This window comes from Thermobia domestica, chromosome 2, assembly GCF_964235325.1.
Source record: "Thermobia domestica chromosome 2, izTheDome1.hap1.1, whole genome shotgun sequence".
Taxonomy (NCBI): Eukaryota; Metazoa; Arthropoda; class Insecta; order Zygentoma; family Lepismatidae; genus Thermobia; species Thermobia domestica.
Genome location: NC_137455.1, coordinates 319,369,328 through 319,390,946, shown reverse-complemented (window position 1 = coordinate 319,390,946; position 21,619 = coordinate 319,369,328). Strand labels below are relative to the sequence as shown.

General features: G+C 35.3%; 1 protein-coding gene across 6 annotated transcripts in view; it reads right to left on the bottom strand.

The window, feature by feature from the left end:
• Nrx-IV (neurexin-4) overlaps positions 1-21,619 on the bottom strand; it is a 283,070-nt gene that overhangs the window by 111,586 nt on the left and 149,865 nt on the right. For 2 of the 6 annotated variants that reach the window (XM_081749019.1, XM_081749020.1), the window contains exon 1: positions 3,265-3,414. The exons of 3 other annotated variants lie outside the window; for them this stretch is intronic. In XM_081749019.1, the coding sequence (XP_081605145.1) occupies positions 3,265-3,328 (64 nt within the window). In that variant the 5' untranslated portion in view covers positions 3,329-3,414. Of the gene's footprint in view, positions 1-3,264; positions 3,415-21,619 lie in introns of those variants that run through there. One more of the 6 variants, XM_081749021.1, reaches the window with a different exon arrangement.

Below are 21,619 nucleotides of genomic sequence, written 5' to 3'. Positions count from 1 at the left end.
ATGACACAACTTTGCTCAAACTTTTGCCGGTCAATTTTCGTAATGCATCTCACACACACAACCTTACTTCAGACGCTCTCAACAATCGCGTACCAACTGGACCAAGTTCAAACGTGTAATAAGTGAATGCCAAGGGTTAAAGTAACTGCCATGTGAAGGAGAAGGTCGCAATGTTGTCAGTTTCTGCACAAAGTTGCCAATCTCATTACTTTTCTAATACAACTCGTAAATATATTTATTTTTTGGCAAGTGCAGAGACTAACAAAAATCGAAGTAGTTACATAAGTGACAGTACGTAAGAATACATATTTGAAACACATAGCCTAATCTCACCAGAGTTTGAGTTTTATTCTTTATTTTTTTTTAAATCTAATTTTAGCGAATTGCTCAATATCACTTTTTCAGAACATCTACGAAGAATGAGTTCGGAATTCAAAGTGTTACAAAAAATCAATGTAAATATATTATTATGATATTATCTCAAAATTACAAAATTTAGAACTGGAATAACATAGCACATTAACAAGAAATTCCAAAAGGCGAAGATGCAGTTGTTTCGCTTAAAAGAGTATTTAGGTTACATATGGATTTAAAAAAATATATATCTAATTTACAAATTTTACGTATATAGTTGTTCCACACACAAAATGTTAACATACATTTTCATTCGAGAAGATAAAAGAGGCAGTCAATTTCAATTCAAACAGATCCTTTTGCATAGCCATTTTAGAATTTATTTACGTTTTACACGTGTGCTTATATTAAATACTGTAGTTCAAGACTGCACACGTAATTCGTTTGTATTCACTGCCAATTGTACCTTACGAGCAATTTTCTTAAATTTCAGTTTTTCTAGCACTTCCACGAATTTTAAGCAGTTTGGTTTACTAACCAGAACCCCTTCATATATTTACCCTGTCTGTCTGTCTGTCTTTGTCTTCGTCTGTTCGGGAAACCATCCGAGAGATTAGGAACCATTTTGCACCAGGGTGGATTGATTTAAATCACGATTATAATCAAGATTTAAATCACTTGATTTTTTAAATAGAAATCGTGATTTAAATCAAATTCCGAAATAAATTAATTTAAAGTGAAAATAAGTAAAATCCCGCTACCGTCCTGTTTTTTCGAATCATAATACAATGAGACTCAAATGTATGTAAGCACAGTATGAGAACAAGTATCATGCAGAGGATGATTAGGGAAAATTCAGTTTTGAACGGATAACTGGTGAATCCTGCTTTCTTCTCTTCGCAACATAGGCTTTCTAAATCGTTAACTATTCCAACGGGTAAATCATTATGGACATTTAAGACGAAAAACCTTGTGTCCACGTCTATTTGTTTGTTTCAAGATAACAGGAGTGTATTTAGAGGAGTCCGATTCCCTCTTCTTAACATTTCATACTAATTCCTAATGGTTTTTCTTCAGTTCGCGACTTGTATTATACGAGGAGAATGATTTGATTTAAATCAAAAAGATCAACAAAAACTATTTATTTTTTTTAATCATGATTTTTTCCACCCTGTTTTGCCCACAATAACGCCTGAAGGTACCAATAATAGTACGATCATATAAAATAAACGCCACATTCACAAAACATCATACTAAAATCTTTTTTTCTCATAATGGTAAGTCTCTGCGTTTGTATTACAACAGATTTACGGAAATGCTCTCATCAAGGAAGTGGAAATAGTTACAGTGTAAAAATTCTATTTTATCGCAAGTTTCTTTGAACAGTATGTCATGCACGCACAAAATTTATTATTTAAAAGCCGTTTGTCTCACAAAATAACTATGATTGGTCAACACAATGTGAACGATACGCAGAGAACAGAATAATTAGTTCCGTTCTAATCCAGTTCGCGAATCCATACGTGAATTCGTATACCGGTAATATGTACTTCTTTCATCACGAAATGCATTCACTTATAGTACCTTGTGATATATATATATATATATGTGTGTGTGTGTATTGGGGGGATTGCATTTCTGAGTGCAGATTCACATTAGAAGGACTTAATTTTTTGGATATAAACACCACCTTTAAACATGTCATAAGAACTAGTGCAAAAAGCACAAACCAATCTGTATTACACGGCCACTAACACAAAAAATTGTGTTTAACCAAGATAGGGCAGGGCGAAACTGATTGGAGTGGGCTGGTGCGTCAACGAGGTTGGTATGTGCGTAAGTGAAGAAAGGGACCGTGTTCCTCATGTTACTACATGCCTTGCATGTCGAGCAGCTTTATTGATATGAATCATGATTTAACACACTGTACTCACATACAGATTTAATCGCTCATTTGCAGATTTAATCGATGGACTAGACATGCTTAAAAGTGAATACTTTGGATTACGTTTTTTACGTTATTTACGAATTTATGGATCCTTAACTGGAGTATCACCGTTAGTTCATATAAACAATCAAAAACATGTTTTCGTTAGTAGTTTTCCTTAATGATCAATTACCGTATTATGATTTCTTTGCTTCGATTACTTTAATAGCACCACTAAACTACACTATAAACCTAATTTTCACGCAGATTTATTTTTATAATCTATCATTATCAGTACCGTCGACTTTTACGAAAGCACTTACAGGGCACTGAGAATTTTAAGAGTAGCATCATCATCGTATATATTTTAAAAAATTACTCATTCAAATCAATGTAATGATGCATTCATGTATGTTAACGTGTGATGCATTTCCCTGGGTTTTTCAATTATTACGCGAATAGTTTGTTTTCCGCAAATGTGACTCATTAATTAAGAACTATTGACCTGTGTAAAATATAATTTCATCATCTTCAAATTGGACAAAATAAATATTTAACAACTTACTTTAATACTAGCCAACCTACTACAATTTTAACTCCTGATGAATTTTAAGGACCTAACTATTCAATATCCACCCTTCAACTCCCGGTACATTTTACTTCCTCTTTCGTATTGCGAACAAACCACTCCCTTTATTAAAATATTTATTTCCCCAGCTATAAGACAATATATACACATAACGCATTCAAATTTATTATGAACTATGTCACTCATCTAACACAAAAGAACATTGTGTATCTATTTGGGCAAAATGAGTGAAATATGAGGATCGTAACTCTCAAAAATAGACTATGATTTAGCACTTGTACCAAATTGAAACGTAAACAAACTAAGAGCCCTCTACTTTATTCACAATCGAAACATATTTAGAACGAATATTTCTTAGGCGCAAGCTTAAATCGAAACTGTAGTATAATCTTACCTGCTCTGACTAGAGAAATTGTAGAAGTTGATAAAATAATTAAACATAAATTTAAAAATTCCATTGTGCACGCAATTTGTTCATACCAATGCCATTTCTCACCGTTACGCCCAAAGCATTGATGTCAAAGCAAGAGTGCCAAGTCCTATCACTTCCCACGATGTCTACAGATCTTACTACTGTAGTTTCCTTCCCTGCAGAGTCTGTAACATTTCGTACCATTTTCTTTCTCAAACAACGAAACAACTTATTTACAATCGATAGACTATTTTTGTACTTCAATTTTAGCTTTAAAGAGGAAAAATTAAAAATTGGCAAACTCTTTTGAATGTGGTAAAGATGAAAATTTCATCCTGAGAATTATCTTAGAGGTTCAAGAAACTATTCAAATGTTCTCAATATGGGGCTGGCTGAAAATGAATTTAATAGTGTAGTTTAATAGTTGGACAATTTCATTAATAGTTGAAAATGCAATTAATGCTTTTCTCATTGTTTCAGTAATAGTTGGAACGCTTATTCATGTAAATAAATCCTATTATTATTATTATTATTATTATTATTATTATTATTATTATTATTATTATTATTATTATTATTATTATTATTATTATTGAGAGTAAACCGCACTGATAGGATAGAATCTAAAGAAAGTAAATACATTTAAATACCTAGGTTCCACTGTGAATAAGAATGGAAGTTTAGATGCAGAAATAGACCACGTAATTAAGGTTGGATAGATTCAGTGGCGTAACTAACGGCCCCGCAGAGCACACTACAAAAGGCGGCTATTTAAGTTTTGAAGATTCACATTATGGTGTTAGGATGTTAAAATCTATTTTATGTTTCATATTGTTACAATTTTTGCTCACTACTGTTCTGTAGTCTTCAATATTTTCCGATTATCGCTTAGAAAGCCATTTAATTTACCGCGAACACTCTGTATAGAGACTGGAATAATAATAATAATAATAATAATAATAATAACAATAATAATACCCGGTGGGGGCACTCGGTCGAAAAAGTAACAGCTTTTTCAGGCCAGCCACCCTGAATGAGGTTTTCCTGGGTTTTCCTCATTCACACCAGGCAAATGCCGGGGTGGTACCTAACTTATAGGTCCCAGGCCGCTTCCTTCCTTCCCCAATCCTTTATTCCTTCCCTTTCCCCGGATTGTGTGCTCGCCGAGGGACGTCATCCCTCAAATCGTGAAGGGCTAAATGGCCTTAGATGCCGAAAGCCCAGAAATCCAAAATCCTAATCCTAATAATAATAATAATAATAATAATAATAATAATAATAATAATAATAATAATAATAATAATAATAATAATAATAATAATAATATAAATTATTAATTTAACATCCCATGTTTATGCCCTTTAAGACTAAGGAAAGTGGATGATTTAGGAAGGAATCAGGAGTACCTTATGGTCGAGGATCGAATTAGGGACCGCAAGCACCAGAGGTAAGCGCTCTACTACTGAGCGACCCCTCTGGAGTAATAAACAGAAAGGATTTGACAATATTCAATAAGTTTCATCTGAGAGTAGAAATGCAAAAATACAGCGTTTAAAGGATGGAGTTTTAAAGGTAAAAAAATTAGGCTTTTTGGAGAGAGAATGGAAATTTTCGTTTTTTTAACTTTTTCCGACTTTCTTGTTCAAATACCGCTTTTGTTTCCCTGCAGTGGGCCAAAAAAGTAAGAAAATGCGTTTTTCAACATTAGGTGTTTCTAAACCTTATGTTCAGTCCGGACTGGCTGTCTTGATTGGTTTTTAAACTGGGATTGCAGTTGTTGCTAGGAAATGTACGTTATACAACCACCACATCCTAAATGTTGTCTTGGTTGCCTAACCATTTATCAAGTACCTGAAAGTTTTACATTTTAAAATATACATATGCATGTTTTGCTGGTTACCTACATCTAATCTGGAAGGAAAGAAAAACTACCACAAACCAAGAAACAGATACTTTTTTTTAAAAAAAAAAAAAATGGATCCTGCTTATAACTCGTTCTCTGTACAGGAAACATATCCTGAACATTACAGATTTCAGTTTAGAAAATTAACACTCTAAACGGCTATTTTGCAAATGGTGTTACTTTAAAATAATTATTCACAAATACATTCTTACTTTATTGTTACAAGTAAGTTATATCGTGTCAAAAATTTTTGGAATAAGAAACTTACGGATAGCGTTTTAAAGTTCTGCCCCCTCAAATCTTAGTGGCCTCAACAAATGTTATGTGCAATTACAATGAAGTTCTTCTCCATACAAACATTTTAAATGACGACTTTGTTTCACGAAATTTGCTTCATTTTCAGAACAGTTATCGCAAACACTACTAAACTTTTTACTAAATAAAATTGTTGTTGAACGTTAATCTAACAGCTCATTGTTAGATGATAATAAACAATGATAATAGGGAATTAGGAATTAGATTTCTGTGCTTTCGGCATCTAGGCGCATGTAGCCCGTCACGTAGGCTTACACGAGGAATGACATACACCGCTGATCACACTATCCAATAAAAAGGGAAGGAGGAAAGGATTGGGGAAGGAAGGAAAGCAGCCTAGGACCATTATATTAGGTACGATCCCGGCATTTACCTCGTGTGAATGAGGGAAACCCAGAAAAAAACCTCACTCAAGTTGGCTGGCCTGAAAAAGCTGTTAAACTTTTTCGACCGGGTGTCCCCACAGAGAATCGAACCCGGGACCGCTCGTTAACAATGATAATAAATGATAATAAGGAGTTCATCGGATCTAGAAAAACCACTGCGTCAACTGATTTACACTTTTTCTCTTCTATGAAATGGCCTATTTTCTTTGATTTTTGAACGTTTTCAGGATTTTCTCTTCAGAAGGCACTAATTAAATGATTTTTTTTTATTAATGTTATAATAGGAAGCCCAAACTGGAACGTACTGTTTTTTCTTAAGTAAAGATGAGATATTTCGAAAAACCCAAAATTTCCCAGGTAAAAAAGCCACGGGAAAATTTCGATTTTCTTGTTTGAAAAAAAGCTTATTTTATTTTCTTTCTTGCTAATAATGAAAACCAAATCAAGCTGGGCATCATCATCAGAATATAATAATAATATGATTTTTTTTGTATAATATTAGCAAGTGGTAACTGTCCAGACAGAACATTCAAGGTCCAAATTATTTTCTGTTGCTGTATAAATTCTACGTGCTTTCATCAACGTAGGAAGAGTGCCCTTTTGACATTTTCGCTGAGGCCTATGCATCCTTAGTTACGCTACTGGATGGATAAAGTACAAGATCTTAGGTATTCTCTGTGATAAAAGCACAAGCATCATGGTGAAAAGAAGAGTCTACAAGCCCGTAGTGAGACCCGCAATGCTGTACGTAGCAAAAACTAAGGGAAAGAAGAAGGCAACTAAAGTGGCCAAGTGAAAATGCTCAGATGGACGAATGATGCTACAAGGTTGGATAAGATTAGAAACGAAAGAAGAGGAGGCAGCGTTAAAGTTATTGAGATGTCGAAGAAGCTACAAGAGAGAATATTATAGTGGCATGGTCATGTTACGAGAAGAAATGATGATTATGTCCGCAAGAGAGTGGGGAAGATGGAAGTAGAACCCAAAAGAGGAAGAGGAACAGAGGTGGCTCCAGGATGGTAGGATGGTAGTTACGGTAGTATCCCCTGTTGTATTAAGGACATGAAGGCAGAACATAAGCGGAAATATTAACATGTGTAGAAATGTAAAATTTTCGGATTGCATTTAAAGATTCAAATCGTATGGCAATCATACGCTTCTTTTGCTAACTCAACTATTAACTTTTATATCTTTAACATGTACAAACATTTCAGCAAAAATAAAAGAAAATTAAATAAATGCATTTACATTTCCTAGTCCCTACATTCCGAAAGAGTTATTTTTGAATGTTCATCTGTTCGTTTGTCCTTATATATAATTACCTAGAGGCCAAGCTTTCAAATGTTCAAACCAAATTTTAAACAAGATTTTTATAAGATTCTCTAGTGGAGTAGTTGAATTTTCTCCCTACTTTCTAAACTAAGATAAGGTTAATGAAGGGTGAAAGTAAAAAAAATCTACCTTTCTTGGAAACAGATTAAGGAGCAAGTTTTGTTTATATTTCTTTCATACATCTGTGCTTCATTAGCGATCTTATTCTGTTATATAAGTCATACTGTGGGGGGGAAAAATCCACAAAGAGTAGCCTACTATGCTGTTTCAGAACAAAACCGATAACTTTTGGGGGGTGATTCCTAACACCAAGGTGAGACAAAAAGTATAGACCAACATAGGTGCACAAATGCTTCTTTCGGAGTTATAGACTGCCGAAAACATGAAAAAACGAGCTTTAAAGGCCCATAGCTCCAAAACTATTGGACCTACCGTAGTCGGGTCAAGACTCCTCTTAGGAACTAATACGTGCGCTATCAAAAAATACATGTTTCAGAATCCTAAGGTACTCACGCAACAAGTTTTATAGAGGGAGCTTGACCACGGGCATATTATTTGAAGTACTCACCAACTACATCTATAAAAAATGTTGTGGAAGTACCGGCGGATTCTGCAACTTGGATATTTGGATAGGGCACATACCATTTAGTAAGTGAAGTCTTGACCCAACTACGGAAGGTCCCATAGTATTGAAGCTATTGACCTTTCAAGTTCATTTTTTCATGTTTTCGGCAGCCTAGGAAGTACTTCAAATTACAGGGTGTCCAATATACAATGCAACCCGGAGTTTGGGATAGTAGAACTTTTGAACCTGAAGCTATACGCAAACAACGGTTATATCAAAATGAAACCTTGTTCATGTATATATTTTTAAACTAGGAAGCAACGATTGAAGTACACTAGGAACCACACAGTGCTGCCAGATGTAACCGGTGTAAATAAATTTTTTTGCAAAACATGTAAATTGACTCATAACTCATACGTATGGATGTTCTGTCGTTAATTTTCAGTTTGTTTACTTGGAGTAGCTTGGAAACTATGGCGCAGAAAAAAGAATTTTTCATTTCCACCGATAACTAATCGGAAAGGGGGAATTAGGGAAATCGTAGTTTTCATATATTAACACTCTGAATTGGCAACCCTGCTGGTGTTTCAGTACATCAAGAGGTGTGTTAAGAATCTGTCTATATTATACAATTCCTGAAAACAATGAAAACAAACTTTGAAATTATCATGATAAAATGTCTACTTAAATGCACCCGGCAACCCTGCTGTTCATTTGTATGGGGCTATTTAAAGCAAGAGGTATACAAGTACAATTCTCCAACTATTCAAGACCTGGAAACAAACATTCGCAGTCCCATTGAGAACATTAACACTTCTAATCTTTGTAAAGTTGCTGCCAACCTAGTGAAACGTGTGAACCAGTGTTTTAAACAAAACGGGAGACACTCCCAGCATCCGCTGTAGAGCTGGTAACTCATTCCTGATAGTAGCAGTGTTGCCGGGTGCATGTAAGTAAACGTTTTATCATAATAATTTCAAAGTTTGTTTTCATTGTTTTCAGGAATTGCATAATGTAGACAGATCCTTAACACACCTTTTGATGCACTGAGACCAGCAAAGTTGTCAATTCAGAGTGTTAATTTATGAAAACTACGATTTCCCTAGTTCCCCCTTACAGAGGCCTCATCCGATTAGTTATCGGTGGAAATGAAAAATTCTTTTTTCTGCTCCATAGTTTCCAAGCTACTCCAAGTAAACAAACTGAAAATTAACGATAGAACATCCATACGTATGAGTTATGAGTCAATTTACATGTTTTGCAAAAAAAAATTATTTACACCTTCGGTTACATCTGGCAACACTGTGTGGTTCCTAGTGTACTTCAATCGTTGCTTCCTAGTTTTAAAATATATGCATGAATAATGCTTTAGTTTGGTATAACCATTATTTGTGTATCGCTTCAGGTTCAAAAGTTCTACTATCCCAAACTCCGGGTTTCATTGTATATTGGACACCCTGTATATGCCCATAGCCAAACTGCCTCTATAAAAATTGTTGCGTGAGTACCCTAGGATACTGAAACATGGATATTTGGATATGACACATACTAGTTCCCAAATAAAGTCCTGACCCGACTGCGGTAGATCCCATAGTATTGGAGGTATGGTCCTTTAAAGTTCATTTTTTCATGTTTTCAGCAGCCTATAACACCGAAAGGAAACATTTGTGCACACAGGTCTATACTTTTCGTCTTATTTTTGGTGTCAAGAATCACCTCCCAAACGTTGTCAGCATTGTTTTGAAACACCATATATATATATATATATAAAATCATTAATAACCTTTCTAACCATATGACACAACTCTTTTCTTCTTAAAAATCCCCTTGGTGTGCTTTTTTACGGCCGATTTTCTCAAGGCGATTTTGTTCTTATTGCATAGATAAATGTTTTATTAATAACCCGACAATACAGCATAACTTGTTTGACCAAAAAAGACACAGCATTAGCATTTTCGGGCGATGTTCTCAAAAACAATTCAGGCGACTTTGCTTATATTTCATAAATAAATTTATGACCATCAGCATGGCCATAACACCGCACTTACTGGAAAAACTGTACTTTCTCCAATTTTTATTCGTGTGAACGGAATTTTTTTTTTTTTTTTTTTTTTTGCTTTGCTCTTAACGCCTTCGAGCTGGTGAGAAACTACGTTCTTTCTTTGCCCATAGGTGTTCTCTAGATCTACTGGCGTCTTCAATAATACAAAGAAATCATTCTTTATCGAACCAAACTTTTATCTTATTAGCAAAGTGCTTTGGAACAGCAAACTTTTTCCTTTTCTCGAGTGAAGTTACCAACTCATGATTTTCGCTACTAACCAGGGAAGGGCCCGAATGGGGCACTCGAGTTGCGAAACGACATATGTCAGTCATGAAAGAGGGTTTGAAACTATGTACATATACAAATTTATAGCGGCTGAGGGCAACATGGAAAAGCAGGAGAGCCGGAAGAAATATGGCCCAGAAACAGAGAAAGCTAAGGAATCATTCATTCTACGCGTGAATGGCCACAGAAATTAAGGTCACATGTTTAGTAGTAGATGCATAATAAGATCTGCTATACCTGTAATCAACATCATGAGTGGCAATCTTGAATTCGGATTCACAATGTAAACGAGGAAGTGGGTCATGTGGCATATGAAATAGCATTAAAATTTTACCAGGAATTAATTGGTATTAACCATGAGTTGAGAAGTAGCATGCAAGAAAGTCGTGAGGGGATATTTGAACAAACGTCAGAATAATCTGTCGGAATAATGTTGGCACAAGATGCATATCTAAAAAAAATTACAAAGAGGATTTGTATATTCAAAGAGCTTGTAATATTTCAGTGTTAAAGATGGATAGTTGTCGTCGCTTTAAAACACCCGACACAAAGGAGGGCTGGGAATTACAAGTACAATTACGACATGGTTCTTCTATTTAAAAAAAAAAAAAGTATTCGGGTCTCATCCTAAACGAAGGGAAAATGCCAACTTAACTTCAGTATAGGAACCTTGAACGTACGGACTCTACGACGTGAGGGAGAACTTGAAAATATAAAGGTGGAAATGGACAAATCTAAAGTGGACATAGTGGGCTTGAGTGAAGTGAGATTGCCAGGGAAAGATTAGATAATATCAGGAAATTACAGAATATACTATTCGGGTGGCGATAACGGCGAGAGTGGTGTCGCGATAGCAATGAAGAACGAAGTAGCAAGAAGTGTAACCAAAGTGGATTACTGCAGTGACCGCTTGATGTTTGTAAAAATACATGCAAAACCAGTGGACATTGTGATAATACAAGTGTATATGCCAACAACCGGCCATGATGATAATAAAGCAGAAGTAATGTATGATCAGATTAGTGACATTGCATCAGGAAGGAAGAGGTAAAGTCAACCCCGTAGCAATGGGAGACTTCAACAGCGTAGTAGGAGAAGGAGCTGAGAATAAGGTAGTGGGACCATTTGGACTAGGTAGAAGAAACGAACGAGGTCAAATGCTTATCGATTTCTGTAGGCAACATGATCTGGTGGTTATGAACATGTGGTTTAAGAAAAGAAAACCAAGCTGTACACGTGGAAAAGTCCAAGAGATACGAAAGGTACCATATCGATTACATTCTTGTTAAGCAATGTTCCAGGAATAGCGTACGAGACGTGAAGACACTGCCAGAGAAGAGACATTAAAAATGGAACTTGGAGTGACTAAGAAATATCGACGATGATGTGAAAGAAGAAATTGAAGAAAAATTCTGTGCAATGGGCGATGTGATCGACAATATAGAGAATAGTTGGGGAAAAGTTAAACAGATTCTACTTGACATACTCCACAATAACATTGGCAGGATGTAAAGAGCACCGAGAAAACCATGGATAACTGAAGCAATGCTTAAGAAGATGGAAGAACGCAGAAGGCTGAATAATGAATTGAGAAGAGAGACAGACAAAGCCGAAGAAAAGTATATGGAACGATATGTGAAGAAATAATGGAACTTCAACGGCGCGGCAGATATGATCTGATGTACCAGAAAGCACAAGAATTAGGAGGGAAAGCTAAAAAAAAGTATACAAACGTTCGGCATCGAAGATCAAGAAGGCAAAGTAACCACTGGCCATCAAAGAATCCTTAGAATTTGGGAGGAATACATAAAAGATCTGTATGATCAGAAGAACCACCCCAAGATATTGCGATCGAAAAAGAGGAAGAGGTGGATAATGATGAAAAGGGACCAAGTATATTGAAAAGTAAAGTAGTACAAGCAATCAGAGACATGAGAAGGAGAAAGGCCACTGGAGAAGACGACATACTAGTAGATTTGATAAGGGAATAGGAGACAACGCAATGAAAGTACTGACTTCACTTGTTAACAAGATCTACCTAAGTGGAGAATGGCTAAAGGATTTTCTTGATGTTACAATGATTGCATTGCGCAAGAAAAACCAAGCAAACAAGTGCAGCGATCACAGAACCATTAGGCTGATTTCCCACACTAGAAAGATCATTGCACGCATACTGAATAGGCAGCTGGAAAGTAAGATAGATTAGAGGTTAGAAGAAGATCAATTTGGATTCCGGAAAGGAAAAGGCACCAGAGATGCTATTGGATTGATGAGAATTATATCAGAAAGAATTCTTGATGTAAAGGATGAGTTGTGTTTGTGCTTCATCGACTGGCGAAAAGCTTTCGACCGAGTCAATTGGACGAAACTTCTGAAAATACTTAAAGAAATTGGAGTCTACTGGAGAGATCGACGACTCATTCAAAACCTGTATACAGGACAACGAGTGAGGCTGCGTTTGAATGAAGGAGAAACCAATAGTGTGGAGTTTGGAAGAGGAGTCAGACAAGGATGTAGTTTGTAGCACCAATTATTCGACATTTACAGTGAATGTTTAATAAAGGAAGCATTAATGGGAATTGGAGATTTCAAGATTGGAGGGCAGATCATGAACAAGATCAGGTATGCAGATGATACGATTATAATAGCTAAAACCGAATGAGTACTACAGGAGATGATTGACAAAATAGTTGACACTGGAAAACTGTTTGGAATGGAAATTAACATCGAAAAGTCGAAAGTCATGAGAATATCCCGTGGAAATACGCCCTTACGGATCAGAGTAGAACAAAGAGAACTTGAAGAGATCGATAATTTCAAGTATCTGGGAAGTATTTCGACGAAAGACGCTTACTGCACCAAAGAGATCAGGTTAAAAACTGCTATAGCTAAAGAAGCATTCAACAAGAAAAGATCACTCTTAACTAACAGGCTCAATATTAGACTTAAGAAGAAGTTGGTCAAGTGCTATGTATGAAGCATTGGACTGTATGGTTCAGGGACTTGGGCATTACGGAAGTTAGAGAGGAAATATTTGGAGAGCTTCGAAATGTCATGTTGGAGGAAGATGGAGAAGATAAATTGGACAGAGAGAGAGAGAGAGAGAGAGAGAGAGAGAGAGTAACAAACGAAAATGCTTTAAAACGGATAGAAGAAAAGAGGACACTTCTAGCCACCATCCTTCGTAGAAAGGCCAGTTGGATTGGACACATCTTGCGAAGAAATCGTCTTCTTCACACCGCCATAGAAGGAAAGATGGAAGGGAAGCGAGGAATAGGAAGAAGAACACAGCTGATCGGTGATTTGAAAGATAGGAAAAAATATTGGGAGTTAAAAGAGGAAGCTGAAGATCGACAAAAGTGGAAGAAACATTTCCAGGCCAAAATCTAAAATTGAAAAAAAAATTCTCATTAGTTCCAGGACCAGCCGAAAGGCAGAATACTTAATACTAATAATAATAATCACATAAACAAGTATACTGAAAAAGGTACTGTACATACCAATCTATGAAAGACAGTTGATGTGAAGAGTATCTATGAGAGTGTAATGAAAACACAAGAGCTGTTCTCAGCTGACACGCAATCATCTATCTCTAACGTTTGATTTTCTTCGACCACTGTATCAATATTCACTAAAAACTACATTTTTTATTTTCTGTACAGGGATTATTGTCGCACGCCCCATAGTCAAGTACTAATAATGACACAACTACCTGAGGATTCATATTCATGCCCATAAGAAGAAATAACTTTTCCATGTGATGAATTAGAATATACCTTGTCATTTTCTAGCACTTCCTCAACAGTGGCTCACCGACCAAGGGCACATTAACCTTGCTCTCACCACTCTATCTTACTTGACTGATAACGCAGATATTAGCTAATGAGCTTTATCACGGATTTTCTGTCTGCAAACAGGACACACAGTAGGTGGCACCGACTCACCTTTGGTCTCTTCTTTCTCTGTCGTCAATGACTATTCTTCCCTTACTCGCAACTATTCTCCATGTAAACATACTTTTCCTTTGATCTCTATACAAACTAGAGTTCTCCAAGCTTTAGCTTTTGTGTCATACTAGTGAGTCTATCACAGAGTTTATATGTGTCCTTCTTGCATGTTACTTCTCAACTCACAATAGTTACTACAGAATGGTTAACAGCAGTGTATTCCTGGTAAAATTTCAGAACTATTTCATATGCCACATGACCCACTTTATTTTTTATACTGTGAATCCAAATTCAAGATGGCCACTTTCAATATGGCGGCCATGATGTTCATTACATATAACAAATCTTATCTACTACTAAACATTTAGCTTCATTTCTGTTGCCATTCACGCACGGAACAAGTGATTCCTTAGCTTTCTGTGTTGCTGGGTCCTACGGTCGGCCATATTTCTTCCGGTTGTCCTGCTTTTCCATGTTGCCCTCAGCCGCTATAAATTTGCATATGTACATAATTTCACACCCTCTTTGATATCTGATACACGTCATTTGGCAACTCGAGTGCCCCATTCGGATCCTTTCCTGGTAACACTATTTTGTATATACTTTTCATCTAAATGATTATCAACACTTGGATTTTTTTTTAGATACGAAATTGTTACATTATAAGCAGGTGCACATCGACCGTTGCAGTCCCACGCACTGATGCTTTGTTATCTCAGTTATCGTGGGAACAATAATTGCAGTCTGCGTGAATTGCAGAGAGAATGGTCAATCTCCACAATTGCCAATGTGCATTCTTTTTTACTAAACTGTTTTGTATCGAACTATGAGGTGATGAATTCATCAGTTATGGACTGAATTATAAAGTTGGTCTTCAACATTCTTTTAATTGCAATTTCTAGTTCTTCGCTCTCACCAAATTAAAACACGTGTTGCCAGAACTATTAAATATACCACAACTATATTTGTATCAAATATGAATATGTAAATTTCTGTGTTCCTCATACTAAATCTTGAAAGACACTTGTCAGACATGTCAACGGGATTTTCCCAGGCGTTGACAGAAGCGAGGAGTTGGAGCTGGGTGTTAAGAGAAGGAGGAACGCAAAGTCTATGTAGGACGAACTTACTTCTGTGCTAGTATGTAAAAGGCTACTAATAAGTATTAAGTTTTGTGTGTGTGTGTGTGTGTGTGTGTGTGTGTGTGTGTGTGTGTGAGAGAGAGAGAGAGAGAGAGAGAGAGATTATAGTTACAGCATCAACCAGAAAAGTGGACGAAATGTTCCTTACATAATTTTATAAAGTACATAATTTTTGGAGCTGCAGAACCTCTTTGGAAACTAGTGCTCTCTCCAATCCCCATACTCATTGCCCCTATTTCGCAGTGAAAGCCCAACTTCAACGTGAATAGTGATTTAGTGAATGTGATAATAGAAATAACTAAAGGGCTATATTCTTCTTGTTTTCATTATATATATATCTCCTTGTGATATTGTTTTCTATTTCTCGAGTGTGTGCGCAGTGTCATTCGCTCAAGCATTCATGTTGTATCAAGTGTAAATATTGTGTGTTATCAGTATCCTTTCTTTTACTACATATTATATATATATATATATATATATATATATATATATATATATATCCATTCAACAAGTGCAAATACAAATACTTATGGAGTCATCAGCTTGCCAGTCGTATATATACGTGTGCACAAAAGTAACATACATCCAAACCTGAATTTCCGAACCACTGAGGCTACCTATGTCATATCACTTATTTTGTTTTATCATTGCTAATTTGCGCTAGAACAGGACACGAGCTCTGAACCAGGTTGTTATCAACTGTTTCTTTAGGGACTATCTTAGGAGCCAGTACCCAAGAGAGGCGGTAGGTAGCAAATTATTTCATTAAAAACACTAAAATACAGGATGGCATTTATTATGCAAAAATTCATAAAGTATAGTTTACTCTTGGTATGAGTTTATTTTCGGACGATCTTCTCAAGAACGACTCAGGCATTTTGTATGTTTCATAAATAAGCATTTAATTAATCACTGTAAAACGTTCCGCAAATCATTTCTCATGAAAATCTCCGCAAGAAATAGTACCGTAAGACGGGGCTACTTTGCATATCAGGGGTTACTTTGCACAAAATATGAAAAGAGTTTCACAGTCCCCTATCGGTAAAACCATTAACTGAAAAGAGAAAGTTTCAACTGCTACCATAAGATAGAACATCTAACTGTATTTTGGCTATACTATTGGCGGTTAACATCAGTTCTAATTACCCGCAGGGTTTATTGTTGTAGAGGTATGGAAAGCAGTCACTGTAAAGACCGATAAAATGTGAACAATATCACGTACAAGAATTTCCATCAAAGTCAGTTTCGTAGAATACTACTGTGTATAATGGAACTTTGGTGCAATAGTTGAAATGTGTAACGTTTTAGTCATAAAAAAGTAAAACTGGCAGAAGGCGCACAGTGGAGTATTTAGTCTAGAAACTCGAACGAAAGCATCTACCATTTAGTATTATAAAATACAGTAATCGATTAAATTAAATTAATTTGTGTTTACCTACAGTTTTAAAGACACATTATAGCCAAAACCTAGTCCTGCAGTTTTGAACAGTCAGGAAAATCAGGGAAATTACATTATCTTGTGTATTATTTTTTTCATTGCTTTAAACTGTCTATAGTAAATACTTTGAAACATTTTACGAGAACATTCTTAGTTTTCCTATTAATTAACATTTACTACATCAAATAATGGATAAAAAAGTAACAAACATAAAATAGAAACAGCAACACACTTTTTTATATATACTGTTCAGGATGTGGACAAAATTCTGGACCGGGCTAAATATTTGAGAAACTGTAAATGCAGTTGATCCGAAGTCAATTGGGATCAATGTTGGTAGTAGGGAGAAACATTATGACGTGGTTAAGGTCGTCGTCAACCATCTTGGTTGCCGCCATATTCAAATCAACTTGTTTATTTTAAATGGCAATATAGTCATATGACATATCAAGCAACATCCCCATTCGAAGAGAAATCCAACGGTGAAGTTATGTTTCCAAACTGCAACGGTTTTGAAGTTGTAAATGAATTTAGGATAGGTTATGTTATCTTTCAGATTTAAATTTTGTTGTGTGTGGAGCACTGTAGGGACGGAAACTGACTGTCTCTATTTTTTTAATTGTAGGTAGAATGGGATGTTAATTCGAGAGGAAATAAATCGAAATTATCCTTTTGGCTGGATTACGCGATTACGATGTCGCTCCTTGAAGACGGCTGCTATTATTGCTGAACTGCGCCCTCCAAGTCGAATGTTTATTTCTAGTCCTAGTTGCCTCCTTTCAGAGTTGCTCAATAGGCAAAATAGCATGTTTTATTATTGGTGGGCCATGAATTAAAACTTTATGTAGAGCTGGAGTCATCGAGTACCAATTATATAGTTTCACTTAAAGTTCTGCAGTGGCAGTAGCGAAGATTTTTAAATTTTTCCACATCTGTTTTATGATGTAACGTTGATTATATATATATATATATATATATATATATATATATATATATATAATTTTTATTTACTTTTGAATATATATATTCACTTTTAACACATATCGTGTTTGTCACATTAAAATATTATACATTCAGTCTTTACAAGATGGCTCTTCGTTCCATGTATCTTTTTTAGTTACCGTAACAACCACATCAAACATTAACAAGTTGCCATAGCAACGAAATTAAGAAATATCTCGATATTATACAAATATTTAAATTATTTCTTTATATTCTTCTTCTTCTTCTTCTTCTTAGTTGCTTGTGCCTTTAAAATAGCACTTTTGCCCGAAAATATAAACAATACTTAGAAAGTACATACAAAAAATATACATTATTGTTGTATGTATGGCACCCGAACGATGGTACTTCTTTAAATTGATCACAATTAAAGAACTTTGGACAAGTAAACATTTCATACACATTGTTACCTTACTTTTTGAATAGTCTTCATATATATATATAAAAATTACAATTCATAAAATAATATATGATTTTAATTTTATCTCAATATCATACTCATATTTATTCAATAATCAATTTTTATTTTAATTCTATAAAATTATCAATGAGAAGGGCATATTCAAAGAAATAGGATGTTTATTGGTTATTTTTAGATCCTAAATAGATTCTTTAATTCAATGCCATTTATACTCGTTAACAATAAAGTTGGTGTGAGTTAAAATACAACGTAACATGTTTCACTTATTCGGGTATATTTAACATAAATTTGATAGGCAATATTTGTATTGATGTCTAGATGTAATTGTATATAATGTGAACGAAGTAAAAATTACAATGAAATCATAATATTCAAAGTGTAACAAAACGAAAACCAATTGATATCACAAAAAATAATCACACAATAAAGAATTGATTACATTAAGGATTAATCTGAAACTTCGATATTATCTATATTAATCTTAGATAAAACTTCCATAGGAACTAACTTTTCAACTAATTGAATTCATTTATTTTTTGTATGCTTTGACGGACGCAACAACTTTAGGTTACATTACAAAAGATTCGAATAGGTTACATTGAATGGCACAATCTTGAGTACATTCCTGCATCTTATTTACTTCACCAATTCTTTGGTTTCTGTTTTGAAAATTTCTGTCACCTATGTAATTACTACGAAATCTGGGAGTTCGTGAAAAATTAGCTCGATTATTTATATTAATTCTAAAAGCTATATGATTATTATTTCTATTTCTTCTTAAATTAGGTTCGGTCACATTACCATTACGAGAAAATCTAACATTACCTCTCGTATTATGATTACAACCTACTCTAACAGATATTTCGAACAGGAATATAATTAGCTTGATTTATGTATTATTACCTTGCAATCTAGTCTGACTCTCATAATTTTGAACTATCATTATCAAGTGATTAAAATTAATACATATACATTGCGAAGAGATCAATATTTGCTGTAGCCTAAAAGGTAATAATATTCTTATTGATGTGATAATACGTGATTCCTGCTGATATGACTTGATCTGTTGCAAGTTATTATACACTGAGATTACAAAATATGTAAGGCTTTTGTCCACTTTAGAATCAAAACGTCGGTTTCTAATTTGGGCATCCCGGTCTGCTAACATAAAATCATTTTCGAAATTTGCTAACAGCGCATTTTTAAAATATGAATACTTACGCAGACTACCTCTGAGTGCTTTGTATCATACCGAACAAGGTGATAAAATATGCGGTAAGATTATGAGGAAATTAGTCTTATGTATTCCAATTAGTGCACACACTTCCTCAAATTTCCCTAAAAAAGTACTCGCTGGGATGTTCTCAGATCTACCGCTGAATTTAGTTAATGATCTTATTTCACTGAATTTCAATGAGACTATTATTAGTACCAAAATACCTTAGATGTCGAGGTTTCACGTGGGTATGATTTCTGCGACGTCGTCTTCTTTCTTCGTCCTCAACATTTGAGATAGTGTCTTTCCTTTCCGAGTAACTTCTGATGAGTTGTTGTCTTCTTCACATGGTCTTGACTCATTTCTCCTATGTTCTTCATACACAACGGTGAAGGCAGGATCAGGATTACACTGGGCCGTACTGATTTTCTCTTTGATGGTATGAATCTCTTCTCTCATTCTTCGAATTTGGTTCGTATGTTCGTTGACTTGCGTTTCGACTACATCAACAGTACTTCTCATCACTGCAAAGCTATGAATAATTTGTTCCATCCTATTGTCGGTTTTTTCCAATTTAGTATTTATCTGCTGCGTTACTTGTTCCAATCTGGAATCCATCTGCTGTCCTATTTGTTGTCTCACTTGTTTCAATCTGGTATCCAATTTGGAATCCATCTGCTGTCCTATTTGTTGTGCCATTCGTTCCAATTTGGAATCCATCTGTTGTGTCATGGAAGTCATATGCTGCCCTAGGCGTCGTAAAAGACTAATTACATCCATTGAAGTCTCAATTGCTCGAATATCGACATCTTCAACTTCTGTATTGGTATTCATTTTAGGTCTTTGGTATATTTTTCTTTTATTACGTAGTAATAGATAATTCGTGATGCTGAGTGAGATAGTTTACTAATACTTCTGACTAATCTCAAAGTTCCCGGGTTTCGGCACTATATAAATATGTAACGTTAATATTATATATATATATATATATATATATATATATATATATATATATATATATATATATAATATATATATATATATATATATAGGGAGCGAAAAAAACTTTTTTTCAATAAGCAAAACGCCTGGGGTCCAAAAAGTTGCGTAGTGGCCTGGTGTCAACGGGTGTAAAATATTTCCTTGATCGGTTGATATCTTCAGGTTGCGCATGCGCACTGAAGTTTGGCGAAAATAAGGGAAATTTGAAAAAATAGGATATTTTAATTTATTTCCTTTTATTTTTTTTTGTCACCAAGCAAAACGCCTGGGGTCCAAAAAGTTGCGTAGTGGCCTGTTGACAACGAGTGTAAAATATTTCCTTGATCGGTTGATATCTTCAGGTTGCGCATGCGCACTGAAGTTTGGCGAAAATGAGGAAAATTTGAAAAAATAGGATATTTTAATTTATTTCCTTTTATTTTTTTTTGTCACCAAGCAAAACGCCTGGGGTCCAAAAAGTTGCGTAGTGGCCTGTTGACAACGAGTGTAAAATATTTCCTTGATCGGTTGATATCTTCAGGTTGCGCATGCGCACTGAAGTTTGGCGAAAATGAGGAAAATTTGAAAAAATAGGATATTTTAATTTATTTTTTTAATCTTTTTTTCTGTCACCAAGCAAAACGCCTGGGGTCCAAAAAGTTGACAACGGGTGTAAAATATTTTTTTGATCGGTTGATATTTTCAGGTTGCGCATGCGCAACTGAAGTAACATCCTTTTTTGCTTTACCAATAAATGCTATTATTCCATTAAGCCCAATTCGTGCACTGAAGTTCTGTTAGCAACATTCATGTATTGTTTGTAAGAGTAAGTTAAGAAGCAATTAGTTAATTATTCATTAATTAATTAATGATTAACAGGTGCGAAAGTCTTTCTTAGTTTCAAACTTCGGCATCACAAGCCGATTCAGAAGACGTGCCCGAATGAAACCATCGCGCCTGTCCTGTCCACAGACTTGAGTTGCAGCTTCTGTCACCACACGAATGCATCGTTCGACTGCTTGCGTATGGCACGATAGATCCTTCCACGATAGATTTTGAAGTTGATCTTGATCCAGGCTATCTTCTGGCAGTCCAATAACGAGTGGCGGTTCGGTGACAGCGAGGTCTTGCCAAAAGATGATGTCTGTGTAATCCTTGACGCTGAAGTTCAACAGCGGAACTTCGAAGGTTCGAATCGAGCCGCCAGGACCAGGAGGAGTCTCTCTTGCCTTCAGGATTTGTTTCTTGGCCAAACTACGAATATGAGGTCTCTCGTCATGCAGCATCGCCAGTAAGAGGTTTTCGGGATGTGCGGCGAAGGCGTTTCTCTGCATGGTGTCGTAAACGACCTTCTTCAGTT